Genomic DNA, 24,886 nt, shown 5'->3' with positions numbered 1-24,886 from the left:
TGGCACCAAGCCACCATCTTTGTTCCATTACTGGCTCACCAGGTAGCCAGGCATTAGAAATGTCTCAGCATACAGCCTGCCTACCCCCCAGCAAGCCTATCACAATACCGTTGTGTATTGTGTATTTCCATTTATCCATACAATTTACAGGAAACACAGTGGTTTTCATGAGAACATATTCTTGCATCTTCTCTCTTCTCAGGATACTTTAAGGGGGAAATTGCCTTTCAGTGCTTCCGTTATTGACAGCAAGACAAAATGTTGCATCTGGCTAATGAAAATTTTATATGACGTTAGATTAATCAACAGATGCTTGTTGATGAATATTTAACCATGCTTATTGCATAGCACTTCTGCTGAATGATGCTGCCCCTCCGCCATTCTCATTAAGACTCATTATACCCTTTTCGCTTCTGAAGCTTGCATTCGTGTACGCATCACTGTTTTCCTTGCCCAGAAACCCTTGAGATCTCTTACTGGTTCAAGACGGGTGTTGCTTCCTTCAGATACGCCAGTTTTCCCCCTCATAACACAATATATTCTGTGAGTCGCAATCCAGCTTGTGAAGCAACACTTGAGGAAACGGGCGAGGGGAATCCATTTTTTCTCTTTTAGGCTTGATGGCTTTGTTGGCAACATGAGGGCGAATAAAGTAATGCATTGATGCCACGATGTGTGCATTTAAAATGCAGGGGAGATGCCAAAGCCTGCAGTTCCCTCAAGACTTCTCCTAAGGTGTCCAATCTCTTATCTCAGTCAAGGTATGGCTGGACCCTGACTTCTCCCCAACTGCTTAAACTTTTCATTCCTCCTTATCCTTGTGTGAAGTTCTTCATTAAAATCACATCTTGCTGTTGTTCTGATATGCTTGGAACTGAAACAGTTGCTAGAGATCAAAGTGGTCTTTAGAATAGAAAATAACCCATGATGATATAGACCCTTTCAACCCAGCACTGATGTACAGGGTGTTCTATAAAAATCATTCTCTGTAACGTGAGGGGCATTTTGCAAAAATCTTAGGCAGTAACATAAGAGGCAGCCTTTTTCCGGCAGTCTTGGGGGATCCACGTGAGAAGGTTGCAAATACGCTCATTCGGTGATCTCTGATTATTTGTTATATTTGCCAGCATTCCTCTCACTGTGGATGCATCTGAAGCAATATCAGAAAATAGCGTGATCTGATTTTAGAAGTGAAAACAAACACAAAATGCTTGAGTGGTTCTGTTCCTTCATGCTCCGGTCGGTATCATGTTGTGAAGCCATCAGTACGTGGTACCTTCCTGCAAGGCTGAACTACCAGCCTGCCAAACCTTTAGAGCAGGGGTAGGCAACCTAAGGCCCGGGGGCCGGATGCGGCCCAATTGCCTTCTAAATCTGGCCCGTGGACAGTCCGGGAATCAGCGTGTTTTTACATGAGTAGAATGTGTCCTTTTATTTAAAATGCATCTCTGGGTTATTCGTGGGGCATAGGAATTCATTCTCCCCCCCCCTTCAAAATAGTCCAGCCCCCCCACATAGTCTGAGGGATGGTGGACTGGCCCACGGCTGAAAAAGGTTGCTGACCCCTGCTTTAGAAAATGCCCATTCTCAGGCCCAGTTTAGCACTGCCAACAACATTGGCCCTTGCAGAGGTGACGGAGAGGGAAACAAATTAAAATTACATGTAGGCAGGACTAATGCCTTTGCTTGCATTAGTATGATCTTTAAACCTGGTGTCGGTGCTGGTAAGGACACTCTGCCGCCCCCAGCAGGCTGTCACTGGCAGTGAAATTTGCAGAGCACAAGAAATAGTAAGTCTCTTCCGCTGTTCATTGCAATCAAGCCTCAGCATAAGACTCCACCTCCTTCACTTTCGGTTGCTGCAGGGATTTTCTCTCGGCTGCAAGAGCCTTTTGCATGATTTCCAACTCACTCCAAATCTCAGTGCAAATGAGATAGTTCTGTTACACTGGGGCACGTTGAATTTTTCAGCTTTCAATTTCCAAAAAGGAGAGGTGCCAAAGGGTTGTAACTTGACTTGGGATTTCAAAGTATTTTTTGTTAAATTAATATAATTTAGTTTTGGTTGGTAAAAATACTGACTTTTAAACATTTTTGTGGAATTTCTAACAATTTTAAACTTGTTCATGAAAAAAAATATGTAAAATTGCATAAAAACCATTAGAAACGATTGCCAAGTACCTGCAGTTATCTTATATATTAATACTTTTTATTTTTATGTATTATGCATATTTTATATTAAATTGCATATTGCACACACACACACACACACACACACACACACACGAACTTGCTTTCACTGAAGGCCAGAAGACAGTTTCCACATCAGATTGGCTTGCCAGACCTGCCAGAGTGTAACAGACAAGTCAAAAAGCACAAGCGTCAAGAAGACAGGAGAAGGTGGCTTTCTGAATGTAAGCAGAGAAGAAAGCAAGCAGGATGCTTCAGTGCCATCAAATGAAATAATTTTCTATGCTCATGAAAATGAAGAACAAATAGCTGATGCCCAAGATGGAAATGACGGAAGTTATGAATTGGCTTTAGGAAAACCAAGAACGCCTTCCATAAAAAGGCAAACGCAATAGAAATACATAATGTTGCTGGGCAGAGCATCAGATATAGCGTTGGCCTCTGTGCTACAGCTGCCGTAATCACAGCCTCTTTTATGGATGCTGGCTTGATCACTGAAGAAGGCAAGAGACTTGTAGCTGATCACAATAAAGTCAAGAAAAAGTTATGATACCCCTGGATCAAGACTTTGATGATCTTTGTCAGAAGCATGAAGTTTGATGATCTTTGTCGGAAACGTGAAGTTGACAGCATCTTCTTTGATGACTGCACATCATCTCAGAACAGCATTGTTCTGTGTGCTATGAGCCAGGTGGAAGATACCTCTCTCTACCTCTTCCCTCTAGAGCAGCGGTTCTCAACCTGTGGGTCCCCAAATGTTATTGGACTCCAACTCCCATCATCCCTGAGCTCTGGCCTTGCTAGCTAGGGGTGATGGGAGTTGTAGTCCAACAACATCTGGGGACCCACAGGTTGAGAAAGGCTGCTCTAGAGAAAGGCTCAAAGGGAGAAAAACCATCAGATATTATTGCCAATAATCTTGTAGATTTCATGAAGAAGGGCATTGATAAGCACCTGTAGGCCATTGGAGGTGATTCTACCAATGTTTACACTGGCTGGGAGGGTGGAGCCATGCATTGGGTAGAGGTCAAGCTTGGTCATAAGCCGATCTGGTTAGTTTGTGCCCTCCACACCAACAGGTAACATTGGCAAGATGCTAGACGCAGCTACAGACCTTGAAATTGATCATTCGCCAAATCAGAGAGCTAATAATAATAATAATAATAATAATAATAATAATTTATTTATACCCTGCCCATCTAGCTGGGCTTCCCCAGCCACTCTGGGCGGCTTCCAAAAAAATATTAAAATACTGTAATACATCAAACATTAAAAGCTTCCCTAAACAGGGCTGCCTTCAGATGTCTTCTAAAAGTCTGGTAGTTGTTGTTCTCTTTGACATCTGGTGGGAGGGCATTCCACAGGGAGGGCACCACTACCGAGAAGGCCCTCTGCCTGGTCCCCTGTAACTTGGCTTCTCGCAGTGAGGGAACTGCCAGAAGGCCCTCGGTGCTGGACCTCAGTGTCCGGGTAGAACGATGGGGGTGGAGACGATCCTTCAGATATACTGGACGGAGGCCGTTTAGGGCTTTAAAGGTCAGCACCAACACTTTGAATTGTGCTCGGAAACGTACTGGGAGCCAATGTAGGTCTTTCAAGACCGGTGTTATATGGCCTCGGTGGCCGCTCCCAGTCACCAGTCTAGCTGCCGCATTCTGGATTGGTTTCTGGGTCACCTTCAAAGGTAGCCCCACGTAGAGCGCATTGCAGTAGTCCAAGCGGGAGATAACTGGAGCATGCACCACTCTGGCGAGGCAGTCCGCAATCAGATAGGGTCTCAGCCTACGTACCAGATGGAGCTGGTAAACAGCTGCCCTGGACACGGATTTGACCTGTGCCTCCATGGACAGCTGTGAGTCCAGAATGACTCCCAGTGAACTCTTGCTTCACTGAGTTTCATGTAACATGTTTGACATGCCTGAAGGCAGTTCCAAACCAGGTTGTAAAGGACATGGCTTAAGCTCCATACAAAATTCTGTGAGTACAGAAGTGCTGCTTCCATGGAGCAAGTCTCACTGAAGTCAGTAGGGCTCACTTCTAAGAGGCCATTCCTCTTAGAAGTGCGGGTGGAAGTAATCTTATGCTTGTTCAGCATTTAGATTCACACTTCATATTTGACAAAATGTGTCATAAATGAATTCCTTTTCACAAGATGTTATTTTTTTGAAAAATTCTGTGTAAGGTTTGATTTGTGGTTGGTTTATCCTAATATAGGAAAAATTGGGAAAAATGAATTTCTTTTGGTCTAGTGCCTGAGGCATGGGTTGAATTGCACATTTCTATACGGTAAGGCAAGGTATCCAATTTTAAATTCAGCTCCATAGTGTGGGGTCAGTACTATTTGTAGTTACTTCTCACAGATAGTGGAACTCACTAATATTTGCATTAAAAATTGCTCTCTGCAGAGCTGAGAATTAGTGGGTTGTCTTTTCAGCAGATGACTATTCTAGTTTCATTAGAAAAAATTGCATATTTTTTTCACAACCAGAAGTTTGGCCACTACATATTGCCAAGCAACTCTCTTCAGGGCAAACATGGAAACAACCATCTGTCTATGGTAATTAAAATACTGCAGTATTTTATTTTTCTACTTTCATGCCTGGAAATCTTTGAGTGATCACAGAAGTATTTATAATTAATTCTAACACCTGTAGAAAAGAGCTCTCAGCCGTTTTCATAATCAGAAACTTCAAAGTTCAAGGGTTTCAGCAGAAGAATCATAATGTTCCAACTCGAACATTTCCGGTCGGAAAATGGTAGAATATCATTTCCTTGCATCTTCAGGAATATTTTCTGCTTGAATCTTCTGTCACTAATTAATTACACACAGATTGTTGATTAAGTTTAGTGCTCTTTGCACTTATGATAGACAAAACAGAATTATGTCTGGAATCTAAATCTCCTTGTTAATAAACTAGATCCCTTAATGACAACCTTTCCACATTTTCCTATACTTCCAGTTTAATTCAATAAAGCTGTGAAATAAATACAGGCCACTAAAGCAGCTAATTCACTGTACCAAACACTGGAAAGTGTTGCTTTTTTGTTTTTTTTGTTTTATTTTTACTCCGTGTTGCAATCAAATTATCTCCTAGACTGCTTGCAACGCACTGCAGCAAAGCTAAAAGCTACCCAGCAACTCCTTGACCAATGGATGAGGTCAGACGTCTCCCATTGGCGCGCCATGCAGGGGCTGGCCAAGCCCACAGTTACCTGGTGGGTGGGGCCGCAAACTCCGTCCACCTGTTGGGAGGGGGTGAGCAGGAATTTCTGCTTCTTCACTGGCCAATGGATGGAGCCAGGTTGGTCTCCCCCTTGCTACTGGTGTTCTTCTTGGGAAACAGGGGGTTAAGTCTCCCAGGAGCCCTCCATGCCCTGGTCAGACTGTGCTTCCCTGCAGCTCCAGGCAACTGACAATTGGAGCTGAGCCTTCTTTCTGGCTGCAGCAGTTGGGGAGTCATTTGACCAATGGCTGCAGCTACAGGTAGTCTGCCTACTGCTATAAGGTTCTTCCTGGAAGAGGGAGGGATGCAACTTCCCCGGTTGGTGGTAGAAGCCAGAGTGTCTTTCACCTCTCTTCCGAAGTCCCAGGGCAACTCACAGTTTTGTCCGTGAGATCATTTTGCTCCCCTGGCTGTCAGGTTTGACATTCCAGAATTTGATTTGCAGCAGCACATTTGCTTGGCAGTCACAACGTTTCTTCTTTGGAAAATTAAAATAGGATTTGAAAGCTCTGCTGTCCCCGTGTCTGCAAATATCCCTCATGTTTAACTCTTAATGGATCTGTGCATCCCTAAATCCAACTCATAGGGCCTGCATTGTGCAGCTTCGTTGTGTGGAATGATCACTTTGGTTCCTGTGTTAAGTAAGATGCTCACAAAAAGTGAGAAGCCGTTTTTTAAATGGACAGGTAACATCCAGGTGAGAGGTAATGTCACGAGGTGGTTTCTGTGGCCTAGGCTCAGGTGGCAGCCTGGAAAACGTCTGTTTAGAGTATAGTCAGAGAAAATGCATGCTTATCTTTCAGTAATCTGTGTACAATTTGTGTAGACTTAAGTTATGGAGACAGACATGAAGGGGGACACCTCCAACAATTCTGAAATGTAAGTACAGAAAGACACTTGATTGGATGGATATTGGTGATGTCGTATCAGCAGTGACATCATCCATAGACTCCTAGTGTCTTTGCTTTTGCCTTTCTCTAGTGCTCACAACATAAATTGCTTGTCTTGTTTGACTTCCTTGTTCACCAAAGTTGAGCAGATTGTGGCCGTTTTCAACGCCTCCACCAGACAAAAAGCTTGGGACCATTTCTCGAAAGCTCAGCGCAAGAACATAGACATTTGGCGAAAGCACTCTGAGGTGGGTGAATTTCTTCTCTTTTATCTCATAGCCTGGACTAAAGCAAGTGGGGAAGCAAGTTTGTCTCCAGTTGGTTGTGTTGCATTCAGCAATATCTAGTTGCTGCAATTTTAGAGAAAAGCAATTAAGAGCTGGCTAGACAACCTCTTGAGAGAGTATCTGTGGGTCCCATTCACCTCTGTCATGATGTAAGTTGAAATAAAACTACAGTTTTATTTCCTCCAAGAAGCCTGAACTGCCTGGAGGAGAATATTTACCATACCAAAACTCTGACATGATGGAATTAGCCAGGCCACTTTAAAATTATTGCTTTATCTCTGCCCATAATTTACAGGTATATTGAAATTTTATTCTATTACTGAAAAGTGTTGGGACAAAACAGTTTTCTCATTTTTCATTACTTTCCATATTAAAATGGTTTTCCTGTTGAGATATAGCCAGATTTCTTAATAATTAGTCTAGACAGATTAAAGGACCCACCTCCCATTTATTTTCTGACAAAATAAAAATAAATCATTTGCATTGGCCACAACCTAATGAGCTATTTTAGGTTCACCCACAGCCCTAATACTATAGAAAATTCCAAACTTTGTTTCTTTAAGAAGCAGCCTGGCAAGGTTGCATTAAAATATTTTGTGGTGGTTTTTTTTCCTCCAAACTTAGAAAGCAACAAGATTTTCTAGCATCCAGGTAACAGGAGAGACCAGCTTCCTTTCCCCTGCAACAATCCAGCTACCGTTTTCAAGTAGGGTTGCCAACCAACTTGCAAAAAAAAAAAAAAGTTGACTGGTTTGGGGGAGTTTCCTCCGCCCCAGAAGGTAGAGCTAATTTTCCTAACTAATTAAAGTTAGTTTTCCTAATCAATCAATTAATTAAACACCTGCAAACTGGGTAGGACCATACACAGAAATAGAGGCTGTGCATAGCACTAGCTCACTTGAGTAAAATTCAGCTGGTTGACCTGTCTGCTCATTGTTTTCCTGGGCTCCCTGGGAGTAGCATCATGGCAAGGATGAGCCTAGCTTACCTGAGGTCAGATACTTGAGCAGCAAGCATTTTTAAGGTAGTAAAGAGAGAGGATAGGCAGCAAATGGGTGAGGAGGAGGAGTCACACCAGATGGCTGCCTTTACTTGCTTTACCTTTGCCCAACCCTGCTCTCCTTGAGTCAAACCCTGCAGCCAACATCCTCCCAACATGGCACATAGCTTATGGTTACCAGATTTTTTTCAATGAATCCAGGGACCCTTTTTTTTTTTTTTTTTTGGAAGCTGAGTAGCAACAGGGAGTCAGTAGTGGGGATGGTGAGGCAAAAGACCCTGGGTCCAAGCACACATGCATATTGTATAAAGGTGCAAAGCCCTCCTTTCGCACCCTGTGAAACATAAATGCGCAGAGTTTTTTAAAAACTGGGCAAAGGCCGCCTGCCCGCGACTCCCGAGCCTCCCCCAATCTCCTCCCTCTTCCCCCTTTGTTTTGACTGATTGGGGGAGGCTCAGGAGTTGCGGGCGGGTGGCCGCTGCCCAGTTAAAAACTCTGAGCATTTATGTTTCACAGGGTGCGAAAGAAGGGCTTTGCACCTTGCCTGGCAGAGACACCGTGTGCCCTGCACCCCTCCTGGGCAACGGCCACCCGCCCACGAGTTCCGAGCCTCCTCCAATCTGTCAAAACAAAGGGGGAAGGGGGAAGGAGATCTGTACCGCTGGACATCCCCAGTTCCCCTTTGGCAGTGGCGGCAGCAGCGAGCAGCTCCTGAAGCCAGCCAGAGCCAACTGCACTACCAGGCTGGCTCCAGGTTGCTGAGACTGCCGCTGCCATGTTTCCCGGGGACAGATTTGCAAATTTGGGGACGTCTGGCAACCCTAACATAACTGCCTGCTCACCTGCCCTTGGATGAGCAGTAACCATTAGTTGTGGGGGAATACAGCTTGACAGTTAGCAACAGAGGAATTGTAGAAAGCCTTCAGATTTTGGTCAGATTAATCTCTATGGCAAGGCTTGGAAAGAACAGGGTGATTATTATTATTATTATTATTATTATTATTAATTATTATTATATTTATAGCCCGCCCTCCCTGGTCAGGGCCGGGCTCAGGGAGGCTAACACCAAATATGAATTACAATAAAACCTAATAGAAACAACAACAACAACAAACAGTTAATTAAAATACGGCCTAAAATACAGCTTAAAATACACCCTCGTTTTAGTAGTAGCTCATAAATCAAGACCATAAAGGGAGGAAACATCAGATATTCACCCGAGCCAGCTATCCATGCTGGTCCTACATGGCAAAAAAGCCAAGGGAAAATTTATATACCAAATCCCATATAAGGGGTCAGAGTGAGTCTAAGCCGAAGGCCAGGCGGAACAGCTCCGTCTTGCAGGCCCTGCAGAAAGATGTCAAATCCGCAGGGCCCTAGTCTCTTGTGACAGAGCGTTCCACCACATCGGGGCCAGTGCTGAAAAGGCCCTGGCCCTAGTTGAAAACAGTCTAACCTCCTTGAGGCTTGTGACCTCCCAAGTGTTGTTATTTACGGACCTTAAGGTCCTCCGCAGGGCATACCAGGAGAGGCGGTCCCGTAGGTACATAATGATTTGTTATTGAAACCCGAGTTTCACGTGCAGCATGGCTGCTTGTGGGGGGTGGGTGGGAAGCAGACAAACTAAAATCATATGGAGTAAGACTAAGCATATTTTTTCTGAAACCAAAAGCCACAGAAATGAGTGGGTCTCCCATTGAACCTTGGCATTAATTGAAGAATGAATGACCGTATCTGCATTCGCACAGAGAGCCATGCACAGAATGTTCACACCTTTGTTGAAAGGAAGACTGTCTTCAGTTTAAAAATATAACTTACTTATTCAACCATGTGCACCATTGAACTATAACTGTCAAATAAAGTTAGGACTGCAAAAGCGATTCTGTCCCCTGTAGAAATGTGTTTTCAGGGGATAAGAAATCTGGAACTATTGTGAGCAAACAGCACTGTCACCAAACTTTGTTTAAATGGTCATGCTTCTTTTGCTTTAAATTCAGTATAGAACGCTATGAGACTTTTTTTTGGTAAAGTAAGTACCGCAATGTTTGTTTCTTCTCCTTTAAATCTTTTGAATAGTATACATCAATTTGTTAGTTCAGCATGTCAGTTATTAACATCACAGTCCTCTTAATGTTTCCTTGCCTAACAACAAAAAAGTTTAGAAGGTAAGATGCGTTTATTTAATTATTTTATAATATATTTGTAAAAGAAGTGTTGCATGTTTATAGCTTGAAAAGGAATAAAATTATGCTGTGATCTAAATCATTTGGGTAACATTTTAAGTGCCCATTAACAAATGCTAAATTGAACAGTGGATGCAACAAACGAATGAATAAACGGATCCCTTATTATCTCTGCTGTTATGGTGCATATCAAATGGCTTCCTCATAATGGGGTCCTTCATATATAACGGTAGCCTTGATTTATTAGCAAGGGTAGCACTAAGAATTCATACAAGGGGCAACAATGGCATCAGATTTTGTTAATCTGGAAGCTGCTAGTTGTTGCTTTTCTAATCTGCCACAGATATATAAACTATGAAGTTTGTTTGCTTTACATATTAGCTGCATTGGCAATATTCAAGAGGGAATTAATTTGTTCACATCTGAATTTTTCATGCGGCAAAATGCACTGAAAAAGTCTTTCGAGTAATGTAAATCTACAAAACATCTTTGCTTAGTTAACAATGATGATTCTCCTGTCTTTTGTTGCTGTGTTATCTGAAAGCAATACAGAGTTTTTTGGGGGGGATAGCACCTTAGGAGGAGCCCGTGGTTTGGATCCATAGATCCCACAGCAGGAGCAGAAAGCCGCTGGGTTTGCATGCTTGGGAAGCTGGTAGTTTATCTTCTGCTCTGAAGCGATCTCTGACGTTCTGCTTTTCAGAGGGCACCGGGAGTTTGAAGAAAGGTGGGGTGGTGATCCTCACCCAACAAACAAACCTGCCTTCCAGTTGCTCAGTGGGATCTTTTCATCACAGCCAATCTCTCCAAGTCAATATTTACGTTTCTTTTAGGTGACTCCTTGCCTTTCTGGTGTATCGGAGGAGACTCTGTTCATTTTGCTTTCCCCTTCTTTCTCCTTGACATAAATGTTTCGTGGTCCTCTGGTGGCCAGCTGTTCCATAATTGACATGGTTCCCAGATGACAACCCAGCCAGAAGGCCAGGGGGGATCTGGAACTAACCTTCATTGGTCTCGATTCAGCACCTCAAATTATGTGATGCCAACATATTGTTTTGGTATTCGGCTGCATTAAATAATTCCTTATTTTTGTTCTAACTTCATCGCATATATTACCTCCTAATTGGACTTTTTCCTGGCATTGATTAGGGTTCAAGGACATACTTTCGACATGTCGTATGTCCCTTCCCGAAACACCATATCACAAACTGAGCAGTGGTAAAAGTAGCTTGCTAAGTGGCAGGGAAATGCCAACCTGTTTGTCAGGATACCTTTGACCTGGGATGTAGAGCAAATGATTTGCATGCAAGTAATTCCAGGTTCAGGGACGCGGGTGGCGCTGTGGGTTAAACCACAGAGCCTAGGACTTGCCAATCAGAAGGTTGGCGGTTCGAATCCCCATGACGGGGTAAGCTCCCATTGCTCTGTCCCTGCTCCTGCTAACCTAGCAGTTCGAAAGCACGTCAAAGTGCAAGTAGATAAATAGGTACCACTCTGGCGGGAAGGTAAACGGCGTTTCCGTGCGCTGCTCTGGTTTGCCAGAAGCGGCTTAGTCATGCTGGCTCCCTCAGCCAATAAAGCGAGATGAGCGCCGCAACCCCAGAGTCGGTCACGACTGGACCTAATGGTCAGGGGTCACTTTACCCTTTACCTAATTCCAGGTTCAAAACCTGGCATCTCTAGTTAAATAATTTCTGAACAGCAAAGACCCTTACATAAGACTTTGGAAAGCTGCTGCCATCCGAGGAGACAATACAGGGTTAGACGGGGCATTTTTTCTCATTCTGGATGAGGCAGCTTCATTTTGTTAGCCCCTTGGGGAGGGCTCATAACTTGGGAGTAGGGTAAACCTTTGCATACAAAATATTCACTCCCCTTCATATCCACTTAACTGCTCATGGGCTGCAGATTTGAGAAAGGCCCATGGTCTGAGACTTGTTGTTGCCAGTCAGAGTAGGCAGCCCTGCCTAAGTGGATCACTTGTTTAAGTGTAAAGACAGCTTCATATTTTCACTAGACTGATTCCTCTTGGGCACATAGTATTCGCTGAGTAGTTATGTGAATCCAGCACTTAACAAATCTGGTTCCCTATGAGGGTCACATCCATTCTTAAGAATACGTTTTTGTTTGTTTTTTCAAAAAAATTATTGGTTTTCACAATATTATAAACAAACACACACACACACACACACACACACACACACACACACAAGACAAACAAACATAAATCATAGCCTTATTGAAAATTACACTTATTAACTTTGTTAAGTGACTTCCTCGCTTCCCCTTGGTTGAATTTCATTGCATGTCCTTTTAACGGTTTTCCAAATCACAGTTCTTATAAAATTTAACTTAAACATTAACATCCTTAGATCTTCACATTATGAAATTAAACATATTAATTCATCACTTAACATAAATAAAATCCTAAGCCAATTAAGTATCTGCAAGCTATTTTCAATTAATTTAACTTAACAAATATAACTAGACAATCCTTAAATTTATTCCACTCTTCCTGATATTCCTCCTCCTTCTGGTCGCGGACTCTTCCGGTTAGGTCAGCTAGCTCCGAAAAATCCATCATCTTCATCTGCCATTCTTCTATTGTTGGTAATTCTTGGGTTTTCCACTTTTTAGCTAACAAAATACGAGCAGCAGTTGTGGCATACAAAAATAATTTATAACATCTTTCTTGGGCAATTCCAAACCTGTTATTCCAAGAAGAAAGGCCTCTGGTTTCTTTATAAATGTATATTTCAACATTTTTTTTCAATTCATTATAAATCTTTTCCCAGAAGTTTTTCACCTTGGGACAGGTCCACCACATATGATAAAAGGTTCCTTCCTTTTCTTTACATTTCCAACATATATTGTCACAATTATGATATATCTTTGCTAATTTTACAGGAGTCAAATACCATTTATACATCATTTTCATTATATTTTCCTTTAATAAAGTACATGCAGTGAACTTGACCCCTTCATTCTTAAGAATACGTTTAACAATATGCCTATCACGATGCAGATATCGGTGCATTATTCCAAAAGGCCCTTCCACAACTCTCTCTGACTGTTGTTTGTGCATCTTAGAATACAAGTGTGGTTCATCGCAGCAGAGATGGTTAAGCTGCTGCCCTCCAGATATTGCTAGACTGCAGCTGAACAACATCCTTGACTATTGGCCATGGGCACAGTTGGCCCAGCCCTGCCTTGGGCCCCCCACTTGCTGTTTTTACAGTGCCAGAAACATTCTGCAACATCCAAGTATTTTTATGTAAAACATGCATCAATCCATGTCAGAGCCTTTGCTGTGATTACTACTCACACCTTCTCTATAATGGGTTAGATTTATTGATGAACTCTGGGTGCGTCTCCCAGAAGAATTCTCTCAGCTTCTCATTAAGGAATAAATAGCATGTTCTTTCGGTAACATTTATCCCCTGAAAGTGACTTCTCTTCCTTGTTTCAAAGATTTCAGACCACCTCTGTGGGAATTGGGCTCTTTGTTGATAGAAAAATTAGCTGTCTGCTGACTGAAAAGCTCTACACTAATCACTGGGCTTGCATCCTTGTGTTGCACCTGACAGTATTATTAGGATAAAATAGAATTCCCTCAATCTTCCTTTTGCTGCTGTTAAGGAAGGCAGCCATTACACATGCTCTTATGCTTTTCTGTGAGAACAAAAGTGATCTGAGCTTTTCTAAAGCCATACATTTGCTGACTGCATTCCCTGCCAGCTTTTCCTCCCAGCAACATCTCTGCTCAATCAATCCCGCATTTATTCCAGCCCCTTTCGGCGATATTGGCTGTTCAGCCTCACATTTATTCCATAAATGCACACATTTCCGCAGAGGATTAGGGGCTCCATCTTTCTCCTTACAGTGCACTATAATCTGTCTGATACGAACAAAATTTTAGAGATGCATTATGTGGAGGGTAGGATCCTGCTTTCTCAGTATGGAGAGCATACAAAATAGGTGAGGCAGTAACTCTTATTGGAGCACCTTCTGTCAAAAGACAATGGAAACTTTCACAATGCTCAGAACTACCAAATACGACCCTAGTATTCAACACAGAATCTGGTAACTGTCACAATATCCCAAGGATCTGAAGTCTGTAAGCTTCAGGAGGACTAGGATGTTGTTGTGGTGGTGGTTTAGTTGTTTAGTCGTGTCCGATTCTTCGTGACCCCATGGACCAGAGCACGCCAGGCACTCCTGTCTTCCACTGCCTCCTGTAGCTTGGTCAAACTCATGCTGGTAGCTTCAAGAACACTATCCAACCATCTCATCCTCTGTCTTCCCCTTCTCCTTGTCCCCTCCATCTTTCCCAACATCAGGGTCTTTTCCAGGGAGTCTTCTCTTCTCATGAGGTGGCCAAAGTATTGGAGCCTCAGCTTCACTATCTGTCCTTCCAGTGAGCACTCAGGGCTATTTTCCTTAAGAATGGATAGGTTTGATCTTCTTGCAGTCCATGGGAATCTCAAGAGTCTCCTCCAGCACCATAATTCAAAAGCATCAATTCTTCGGCGACCAGCCTTCTTTATGGTCCAGCTCTCACTTCCATACATCACTACTGGGAAAACCATGGCTTTAACTATGATACAGTTTGACTAGGATACAGTTTACAGTTCTTTGACTAGGATACAGTTTACTAAATAGGTAGTGGGAATTCTCCCACTCTGGGTACCAGTACTTGTTTAACTTCTTTTATAACTCAGAACAGATTGTTGGTTATTTGGCCAAGGATCCTAAGATTTCTAGTGCAGAATTCCAGAACCCTTGGTTTGATGGACAGCAAAATCAGTTACTATGAACAGGCACAATACACACACACAAACAAATGAACAAAAGTTGAAACTGCAGCAAAGTATTTGGCATACAGCAATTTTCCCTCCCACGGCACTCCTGGTGTACGCCCATCACGGACCATCAGCTGTCACTCTGAAGAGATTGGCTTGTGCCCAATATATAGTAACTTGTGGCAGGAAAACTATTCAAATAGCTTTTACTCATCATTTAACTGAAGTGCTTTAAACGTATTTATATGTTTATGTTATAATGGATTTTTATCTTAAGATGTATTATTGTTTCGTGTAACATTTTGATCTCTTCTTGAAAAAAATATATAATTACCTGACAACCATTTCACACTACAAAACATAAAATGACAAAATGAAAAATTACAACTTAAAACCACATATCAATGTGTGTGTCTCAATCTAAATCACTTTTAAATCCTTCAGTGCTTTTTTTTTTTTTAAGGGTCTTGTCCTGTTTATAATCGATGAGCTGTCCAAGAAATCAGTATAACTCACCAAGTGAGGTTTGGGTCTTTGTCATTTTTAGGAACTCAGGAATGCTCACAGTGAACAGCTCATGGGGATCCGGCGGGAAGAAGAAATGGAAATGTCTGATGAGGACAGCACTGACAATCTCAGTAGTAAAAAACTAAGAGTGGATGAATCAGGTAAAGCTGCAAACAGTTTCTTGCAATATCAAAGGGATCTATTCAAATTGTAAATGCTGTTTCTGCTGCAATCGCGGTGTGCTAATACTGTTGAGACGAGCCACCAGCACCTTCCACAGGCCAGAAAATATGACGGACACAATGTATTTGTCAAACTCTGACATTTCAGCTGTACAAACTGGCACCAGACTTTTACCCCTCAGCAAAAGTCTGTCGAAACAACAGGTAAAGGATTCCACTTTCTGAGAACATTTGTGCATGATTATATAGCTAATTAAGAGGAGGGCAAAGTAGAAAATGGACTCTGGGACAGCCTATTGATTTGTGAGGAAATGTTTGTGGGAAGTGCCTTAATGGTAATCGTTCCTCAGGTTCCTGCACATTTGCCCTGTTATCAGCTTAACGACTTGGGAGAGATGCATCAATACTGAGCCTTCCAACTTTCTACCCTAAAAGACAATTCCTTGCCAGAAAGTGATTTTGTGCCTTCAAATCAGAGCTGGGCTATATATGTGATGTGTCCAAAAGTGCAGTTCTGTGATCCCTAGGAGGGTGGCCTTAGGACAGATTGGATCTCTCTGTCAGATGTCAGAGCCTCACTTCCTACGACCTCCTCTCAAGTTCTGGACTAACCAATATTAGAGTTCTAACACTGGGAGGCCCCCAAAGGGAGAGCGTTGAGGTTGTGCCAGTAAACAGTGAGTCTCCGGGAGGCCTTAAGTAGAAGAGTTTGGATTTGATATCCCGCCTTTCACTCCCTTTAAGGAGTCTCAAAGCGGCTAACATTCTCCTTTCCCTTCCTGCCCCACAACAAACACTCTGTGAGGTGAGTGGGGCTGAGAGACTTCAGAGAAGTGTGACTGGCCCAGGTCACCCAGCGGAGACGCGAACCTGGTTCCCCAGATTACGAGACTACCTCTCTTAACCACTACACCACACTGGCTCTCAAGTCATGGTACCATGGCACGCTGGCTAACCATGGGAGAGATTTCGGCACACCCCTTCCCGAATTGCTCCCTCCCTATCCGCATATATATCACTCTGCACAATCATTTTAGGATGGCCCTGCAAAACAAGGCATTACACTGTTGCTTAAAAACAACAATTGAAACTTGCGAAATGAAAAACAATCTCCAATGAGACATTCATTTGAGGCTCACGTGCAATGCAATCTCCACCGGCATCTTATGCCTGCAGTTGGGTAGTTGTGCTGGGGTGGGTGTTGAGTTTTGGGGTGGGTGGGGTTTTCCCAGTGTTTTTTGCCTTTCTGATTTATTTTCTGTTGTTTGCATTTAGTCTTTCCTAGGAAGAACATTAGTCTTCTAATACTTCTGTAAGTAGATTAAGCAGAGAGTTTGAGATTTGCCCAGGGCTTTTCAGAGAACATCTTAACTCAGCAGGTATATAGATTCTATTATTAAAAGTAATAATAACCCTGCGTTTCCCACCTGAAATCCATGCCCTTGGCATGGCATCCATGGTGGTGACATGGTTAAGATCAGCAAGTGCCCACTGGAAAGTTATCGCTTGATTCCCACTTTTATTTAAACTAAATACTATCCCTTAGTTTAAATCATACTTGGCTCACCAAGTTAAGGGAGCTGAAAGCAGATGTGAGAGAAGCCTGCTTGGCCTGGTTCCTTTGTGACCAAGATTTCAAACCTACCATATTTTTTGCTCCATAGGGCGCACCGGACCAGAGGGGGAAATCAAGAAAAAAAATCTTATTTCCCCCCCAGCCCCAAAAAGCAGCGTACAAGCTGCACGCAACCTCTCCCTGCTGAAGGGGTTGTGCACGGCTATGGCACAAGCCAAGACAGCGAGCGGGATCCATCCCGCTCGCTGTCTTGGCTTGTGTCATAGCCGCGCGCAACCCCTCCAGCAGGGAGAGGCTGCGCGGGACTAAAGAAGCCATAGCCACGTGCAGCCTCTCCCTGCTGGAGGGGCTGCGCGCAGCTATCCCTGAAGCCTTCCAAGTGCAGCGCAAGTTCCCGCTGCGCTCCTCAGGCTTCGGGTTCCTTTTGCTGAAGTCGGGAGAGCAAGACTCTCCTGGCTTCAGCGAAAGGAACCTGAAGCCTCCAGAACGCAGCGGGAACTCGTGCTGCGTTCCGAAGGCTTCAGGGAGCTATCCCTGAAGCCTGGAGAGCGAGAGGGGTCGGTGCGCACCGACACCTCTCGCTCTCCAGGCTTTAGCGAAAGCAACGCGAAGATTTTGGAGCGCAGAGAGAAGCGCTCCCTCTGCGTTTCGGAGGCTTCGCGTTGCTATTGCTGAAGCCAAGGAGCCTGCATTCGCTCCATAGGACACACACACATTTCCCCTTAATTTTTGGAGGGGAAAAAGTGTGTCCTATAGAGCGAAAAATACGGTAGATAGCAAATTATATTTTTGTTTCTCCTAGTTACCATTAGAGCTCATCCACACTTCCTTTTGTGTCACCCTTTCTAGGCACAGGTCCAGGATTTCCAGGTCTGTGTCCAAGCAGATTTTTCTTTTTTGCCTTGCTGCTTTCCTGTTGGCAACCCGCCGGAAACCTTATTGCTGCTTGCTCTAATTCAGCAGTAAAACGCCGATTTTCCCGGAGATGATAGCGGCAGAAGATGAAGAAGAAATGCTCAGACACGGACCTGGAATGAGCCCTAAGAGAAGCTTAACTGTATATTTGACAGGTCTCTAAGTCTGAGGTACATCCATATGGCTCAAATTGAATTCATTTTTAATTTTATACTTGCAGTCGCTTCACATTCTAGGAGAGAAGCAGAACAGAACTATATTTTTAAAAAAGTGAGAGCAAAATTACTCTTCCTAAGCAAGCAGAAACAAAATAAGCATGGGATTATATTCATTGTAGAACTAACTACAGAAGAATATTCAGGCATGATAAAAATATTATGCTGTATTGCTGCAGTTCAGGGATCTCCTACAACTGAGTGTAGGTTTTTTCCTAATCCCCTGGGCACCATGCACGAATCATCTCCATGCCGCAGGAGGCCCACCTTCTCTAAATTTGTAAAGTTGAAATTCTAACTGATGATAACAGAAAAATGTAGACCCAAACGGAACTGGGAACCTGGACCTCAGTTCAGAAGAACCTGGGGAATCCCATCTCTGAGTAAATAATATCATAGTGCGTTCTGCAGTACTATCATCTTGTATCGAATCTTGAGATTTATTATCTGATCACAACAGCTTGTGGTTTTACCAGTCAACTGAGACAAGTTTGTCACATTATTACTTGATAACTGTCGCCCCCAACTGAATTTGCTCTTAGGCATTGACAATCCTAACAGCTGTTTGCCACATCTTATTACCACATGGAACACTGGTTTATTGGATGAGATCCTAAAGTCCTTTGTTATCTCTCACACAGCTTATGTTCCCTATTGTGTTTTTAATATTCTGTTGGGAGCCGCCCAGAGTGGCTGGGGAAACCCAGCCAGGTGGGTGGGGGATAAATAATAAATTATTGTTGTTTGTGGTTGGGGAGAGCAAGAAAGAGGCTATATCTTTTCCCCTATGGACTCCCCCTCACCTTCTGTCTTCAGTTGCGTTAGGTGAAGAGCCTTGGGGGCATCGCCGGGAGCGTCGCAACTATGATATAGAATGGAAGGTGAGATGTAGGGGACACCGGATTTTGGCATTGCACAGGGCACCACTGAAATTGGAGACCCCAAAGTCCGTAACTGATGCTGATCTCCTGAACCCCCTTCCCCCCGTGTTTCAGGCAAGCTAGTCACATTTCCCCTCTCTTTTTAAATAGCTTATCATTCTTATTCTTCAAAGAGTTTTATATGTTTGAAAATATCCATGAGGTAATTGGGAGAAGGCTGCTTCTCGGTTGTCACAAGGCCCTTCCAGTAAGACCTGTGCACACCCTCTCTGACCACAAACTGGTTTCTCTTCGGCTTCAAGCAAAGGTTGAATGTCTGACCCAAATGGGCTGTGAGTGTGGTGCTAGAAGAACTATATTTAGAATGTAGATTTCATATTCATTCTGCATGAGCATTTCTAGGGCATCATGCAAGCAGTTCATGGTGTGGACATCTTTTCTGTAAGGACTTGTCCTTCATTGGGCAACGTGTTTGCTGCTCCTTTCATGGCAGAGTTCTTGATTTTCTCCTTCAGTTCATATCACCTTGTTTGTTGTTATGCCACACAGTTAACCTTTACTGGTCCTTGACTGATTTACTTAAAGATTCAGGTATCTGTTCTGTGCTGGGTCACTAATCTAGACCTGGGACAGCTACCGTACCGTATTAGGACGCTCCGTCCCATAGGACGCACCTAGTTTTTTGGGGGGGAAATAAAGGGGAAAAAAATTCCCTTTATTTCCCCCCCAAAAGCAGGTTGGGGAAACCGAACAAGGCCGAGGAACAGCGGGATGGCGGCGCTGCGTCTCCCTGCTGTCCCCCGAGCTTGTGGGGCTGGCCGATGTCTGCCCGGCGCGCGGGGCGCTCTGCTTCAGGGCGCCCCGCCCGCCGGGCAGCAGGCTGCTATCCGCAGCGTGGGGAGCCCTGCGGGGAACTCCTGCAGGGCTCCCCACGCTGCGGATGTGTTCCCGAAGCGGCGGGCGCTCTGCTTTCAGGGCGCCCGATGCTCCAGGAAGCAGGCTGCGGATGTGTTCCCAAAGCGCTGGGAGCTCTGCTTTCAGCGCGCCTGGTGCTCCGGGAAGCAGGCTGCTATCCGCAGCCTAGACAGCCCTGCGGGAACTCCCGCAGGGCTGCCTAGGCTGCGGATGTCTTCCTGAAGGCTGGAGAGCGAGAGGGGTCGGTGCGCACCGACCCCTCTCGCTCTCCAAGCTTCAGCGAAAGCCTGCATTCGCCCCATAGGACGCACCCAGATTTCCCCTTCATTTTTGGAGGGGAAAAAGTGCGTCCTATAGGGCGAAAAATACGGTAGGTTGGCCCTAAGGCCATTTCGGGACGCGGGTGGCGCTGTGGGTTAAACCACAGCGCCTAGGACTTGCCGATCAGAAGGTCAGCGGTTCAAATCCCCGCAACAGGGTGAGCTCCCATAGGTACCGCTCTGGCAGGAAGGTAAACGGCATTTCTGTGCGCTGCTCTGGTTCGCCAGAAGCGGCTTAGTCATGCTGGCCACATGACCCGGAAGCTGTCCACCGGTTCCCTTGGCCAATAAAGCGAGGTGAGCACCGCAACCCCAGAGTCAGTCACAACTGGACCTAATGGTCAGGGGTCCCTTTACCTTTACCTTTGAGGCCATTTCACCCAAGACAGGAAAAAGTCAGGTCTCCCAGCTTGCCAACATGTCTCTTCTGTAATTTTATTTGGAGGAGAGATCTCTGTGTTACCCTTGGGAAGCCTAAACTCTGGGGGCCATGTATAGCTGTAGCTGCTGCCAGACAACTGTCTTCTACATATTTGCATGCATGTGTCTCCCTTTGAAAGTGACACAAAAGGTGGGACTCATTCCATTGTGGAAATGACAGGGATTATCTTGTCTGCAACAACGGAACAGTCCTTACCATGTTGTTTAGTCGTTTAGTCGTGTCCGACTCTTCACGACCCCATGGACCAGAGCACGCCAGGCACTTCTGTCTTCCACTGCCTCCCGCAGTTTGGTCAGACTCATGTTTGTAGCTTCGAGAACACTGTCCAACCATCTCGTCCTCTGTCGTCCCCTTCTCCTTGTCCCCTCCATCTTTCCCAACATCAGGGTCTTTTCCAGGGAGTCTTCTCTTCTCATGAGGTGGCCAAAGTATTGGAGCCTCAGCTTCACGATCTGTCCTTCCAGTGAGCACTCAGGGCTGATTTCCTTAAGAATGGATGCGTTTGATCTTCTTGCAGTCCATGGGACTCTCAAGAATCTCCTCCAGCACCATAATTCAAAAGCATCAATTCTTCGGCGACCAGCCTTCTTTATGGTCCAGCTCTCACTTCCATACATCACTACTGGGAAAACCATGGCTTTAACTATACAGACCTTTGTTGGCAAGGTGATGTCTCTGCTTTTTAAGATGCTGTCTAGGTTTGCCATCACCTTTCTCCCAAGGAGCAGGCGTCTTTTAATTTCATGGCTGCTGTCACCATCTGCAGTGATCATGGAGCCCAAAAAAGTAAAATCTCTCACTGCCTCCATTTCTTCCCCTTCTATTTGCCAGGAGGTGATGGGACCAGTGGCCATGATCTTCGTTTTTTTGATGTTGAGCTTCAGACCATATTTTGCGCTCTCCTTTCTCACCCTCATTAAAAGGTTCTTTAATTCCTCCTCACTTTCTGCCATCAAGGTTGTGTCATCTGCATATCTGAGGTTGTTGATATTTCTTCCGGCAATCTTAATTCCTTACCATAGTAAAGGCATAAAGAATGCCAGGTAAAATATTATTTGTGTTTGTGTAGAAAAAGCGAGTTAATGTGCTGTAACAATGGGCTATTTGGGGTGCATTCATCTATTTGGGGGGACGACGACCCAGTTGACCATTCTTTCTAGATTTGCTTTCTTTCACTGCACATGGAGCCATCTGGTTTGCAGAACAGACATTCATAAATAGTTGGTCCTGATTTAGCAGCAACGGATTGGATATTTTTTGTGGGTGGGTTTCCAGAGTGTGACCACAATGCAGCAGCTTCTACAGAGCTAAGGGTATTCATTTGTAGGTTTGGAGCTGCAAGTCAGAGGTGATTCCCAGAGGGAAAACATCCCATTTGTCTTTTTTCATTTTCACCAACGGCATGTACTTAGCTAAAATGGTGATTGTCATAACCGAAATTCCGCCTCATTTGCATTTCTGCTGATAGAGAGTGGAATGAAAAACAAAAGTGGCTGCTTGCATAGAAGACTTTGTTTAAAAAGAGAAAGAGAAAAGAATGGGCCACCGACCAAATTAATTTATATAAAAAGGGAAAATTAAGGCCTGGCTACAGAAGCAGTTATTCTGGAAGGAAGAAAGTCACGCCAGCCATAAAAACTGTAGATCAAATACCATCTTGTAGGATCTCACTCCTCTCCCTTTTGGCACTGAGAGCAAAGATCTGGAAGTAAGAGACCCTGAAAGTAATTTTAAGAATTATTGAAGTGCAGCTGTGTGCAGGCAGCAAGCTGGAAAGATTTTTACCCCTAGGATATATTTCTAATTTCCCATGTCGTAGAAGGGTAGTATTCTTATGTTCCTAATGTAGCAGAGGCACACAGAGGTCGCCTATTACAGCTCCAATAAGTGAAATGCTTTAGCAGAAAAATGGTATTAAATTGGGGGGGGGGGGTTGTATTTTCTAACAGAAGGCCACAAAATGAAGAACCAAGAGCATCACTGGCCACGAGCTTGCTTGACCACTGTCAAATATTTTGGGATAAGCCCCTGGGTTATTTTATTATGTTTAGAGCTTGGCTGTCGGGTGAAAAGTAGCTACATGCAGGTATCAACAAATCATCATCAGTCCAAAGTCGACAGAAAAAAATTGTATGAGTTTTGCAATAATAATAATAATAAATCCCCTGATGTAATGTATTTGTGTGGGGTATTTTCCCTAAATAGAGGCACAACTTTACATAATTTAATTCATTTTTGTATGCCATGTTTGGGTCACAAATGTCAGATGATAACTGCATCACCCCTAATTATTTCACTGTATTAAGGAAGCCAAGTTTCTTCCTTGGCCAGCATCATAAGTAGATATGTGGGGTTTGTTTTTTTCCATTTCTGCTGTTCAGCACGGTTGCATTAGCCTTTTATTAAACGAAGGGGCATCTGGCTTAGACCTAACTATAGGCCACACTACCTTTTCTACTTGGTTCACTGAGAGCAGAGAGGGAGAGAGGGAGAGAGAGAGAGAGAGAGAGAGAGAGAGAGAGAGAGATGGGCCCGTCCACAAAGAGTGGGGTGAATGTATGAGGCTGCCTTAGACTGAGTTCTACTGGCATGTAATGTCTCCTGAATGGCACAGCTGTCCAAGATCTGAAATGAGGGGTCTTTCCCAGGAAATTGCAGAATGCACAAAGAAGTATACATTACGTACAAAAGAGACACAAAACTTTTGATTCCTGAGTATGCTTTCTGAGATTCCTTCACCTGGATATGCCAAGGACTGAACCTCTGACTTTCTATAGGACATGTGTATTCTATGTTTGTGGTTCCTCCCCATGGAACACAACAGAGAATACAATCTAAAACATGCAGGGTCCAGCCTGCTTAAATTTGTACTCTGGCTACTAATCTTGGACTCTTGAACCTTGGTCCTTCATCTTGGATGATTTCTTGCCAACACCATGCATCGTGCATCATTTTATTTGCATGCCGCCTTTCCATACTTCAAACCATGTTCAAGGTGGCTTACAACCTGGAAAAATTACAAACATCTTAAAAGTGTTGTTGTTTAGTTGTTTATTCATGTCCGACTCTTCGTGACCCCATGGACCAGAGCACGTCAGGCACTCCTGTCTTCCACTGCCTCCCGCAGTTTGGTCAAACACATGCTGGTAGCTTCGAGAACACTGTCCAACCATCTCGTCCTCTGTCTTCCCCTTCTCCTTGTGCCCTCCATCTTTCCCAGCATCAGGGTCTTTTCCAGGGAGTCTTCTCTTCTTATGAGGTGGCCAAAGTATTGGAGCCTCAGCTTCAGGATCTGTCCTTACAGTGAGGACTCAGGGCTGATTTCCTTCAGAATGGGTAGGTTTGATCTTCTTGCAGTCCATGGGACTCTCAAGAATCTCCTCCAGCACCATAATTCAAAAGCATCAGTTATTCGGCAATCAGCCTTCTTTATGGTCCAGCTCTCACTTCCATACATCACTATTGGGAAAACCATAGCTTTAACTATACGGACCTTTGTTGGTGAGGTGATGTCTCTGCTTTTTAAGATGCTGTCTAGGTTTGCCATTGCTTTTCTCCCAAGAAGCAGGTGTCTTTTAATTTTGTGACTGCTGTTTTAATTTTGTGACTGCTGTCACCATCTGCAGTGATCATGGAATCGCAAAAGTAGTCACAAACAATAAATGAAATGCACCAAAAAATACACAATGACCCCTGCCCCTAAAAATACCCCAGTCCAAGAGTCTGTTCAGCAGCCTCAGCTTTGGCAGCTGAAGTCAGTCAGAGCCTATGGGAAAATGGAACTTCCAGGACTCACAGCCAAGACGGTCAAGCATCTCAATACGATATTGAACCTCCTACCGTTAAAAGTTTCAATGTTTGAAGAGGCTGGTGAACATGGCTCAGTCTGGGACCAAACAACCTCCTCTTCAACCATCCCTAGTTGTACTACTTCAGACCACAGTCTGATGTGGTCCAGCCCAGGCATAGATATCTAAGACAGGGACTTGGGTTCTCCTTTCTTCCCCAGAGAAGTTCTGAGACCTCCAGCCAAGTGCAGGGAGAACATCAGTTCATGCACCCATATCCAGTCCCATCACCAGTTGCCAGCTGGTGTTCCAGGCTAGAGCAAAGGCCTTCTAGAACCTCCTCTTTTCTGTGGGGTGGGAGGAGGCTGCCCCAGGTGTCCCCTTCAGGAAAGGGAAGTGCTGTAGGCCCTGTCAGAAGCTAAGCCCTGTTCAGGCATTTACCTGCCCCACCCCACCCCACCCCACCCCACCCCACCCCTTAGAACTAAATGAGGCAGAGGGCAAGGCATGCTCTCTCCCACTGCATTCCCATTGCTCAGCCCCATCAACTTCCATGAGTTGGAAGGGTA

At 44.3% G+C, this 24,886-nt stretch overlaps 1 protein-coding gene across 8 annotated transcripts in view; it reads left to right on the top strand.

Moving 5' to 3' along the window:
• ENOX1 (ecto-NOX disulfide-thiol exchanger 1) overlaps positions 1 to 24,886 on the top strand; it is a 276,495-nt gene that overhangs the window by 208,586 nt on the left and 43,023 nt on the right. For 7 of the 8 annotated variants that reach the window (XM_081014835.1, XM_081014832.1, XM_081014836.1 and 4 more), the window contains 2 exons: positions 6,446 to 6,552; positions 15,124 to 15,244. The exons of the other annotated variant lie outside the window; for it this stretch is intronic. In XM_081014835.1, coding sequence (XP_080870961.1) covers positions 6,446 to 6,552; positions 15,124 to 15,244 — 228 coding nt within the window. The remainder of the gene's footprint in view (positions 1 to 6,445; positions 6,553 to 15,123; positions 15,245 to 24,886) is intronic. 8 annotated transcript variants of the gene reach the window in all.

Source organism: Podarcis pityusensis (assembly GCF_964106645.2).
Source record: "Podarcis pityusensis genome assembly, chromosome: 7".
NCBI classification, from domain to species: Eukaryota; Metazoa; Chordata; class Lepidosauria; order Squamata; family Lacertidae; genus Podarcis; species Podarcis pityusensis.
This window is presented reverse-complemented; position numbering and strand designations above follow the sequence as displayed.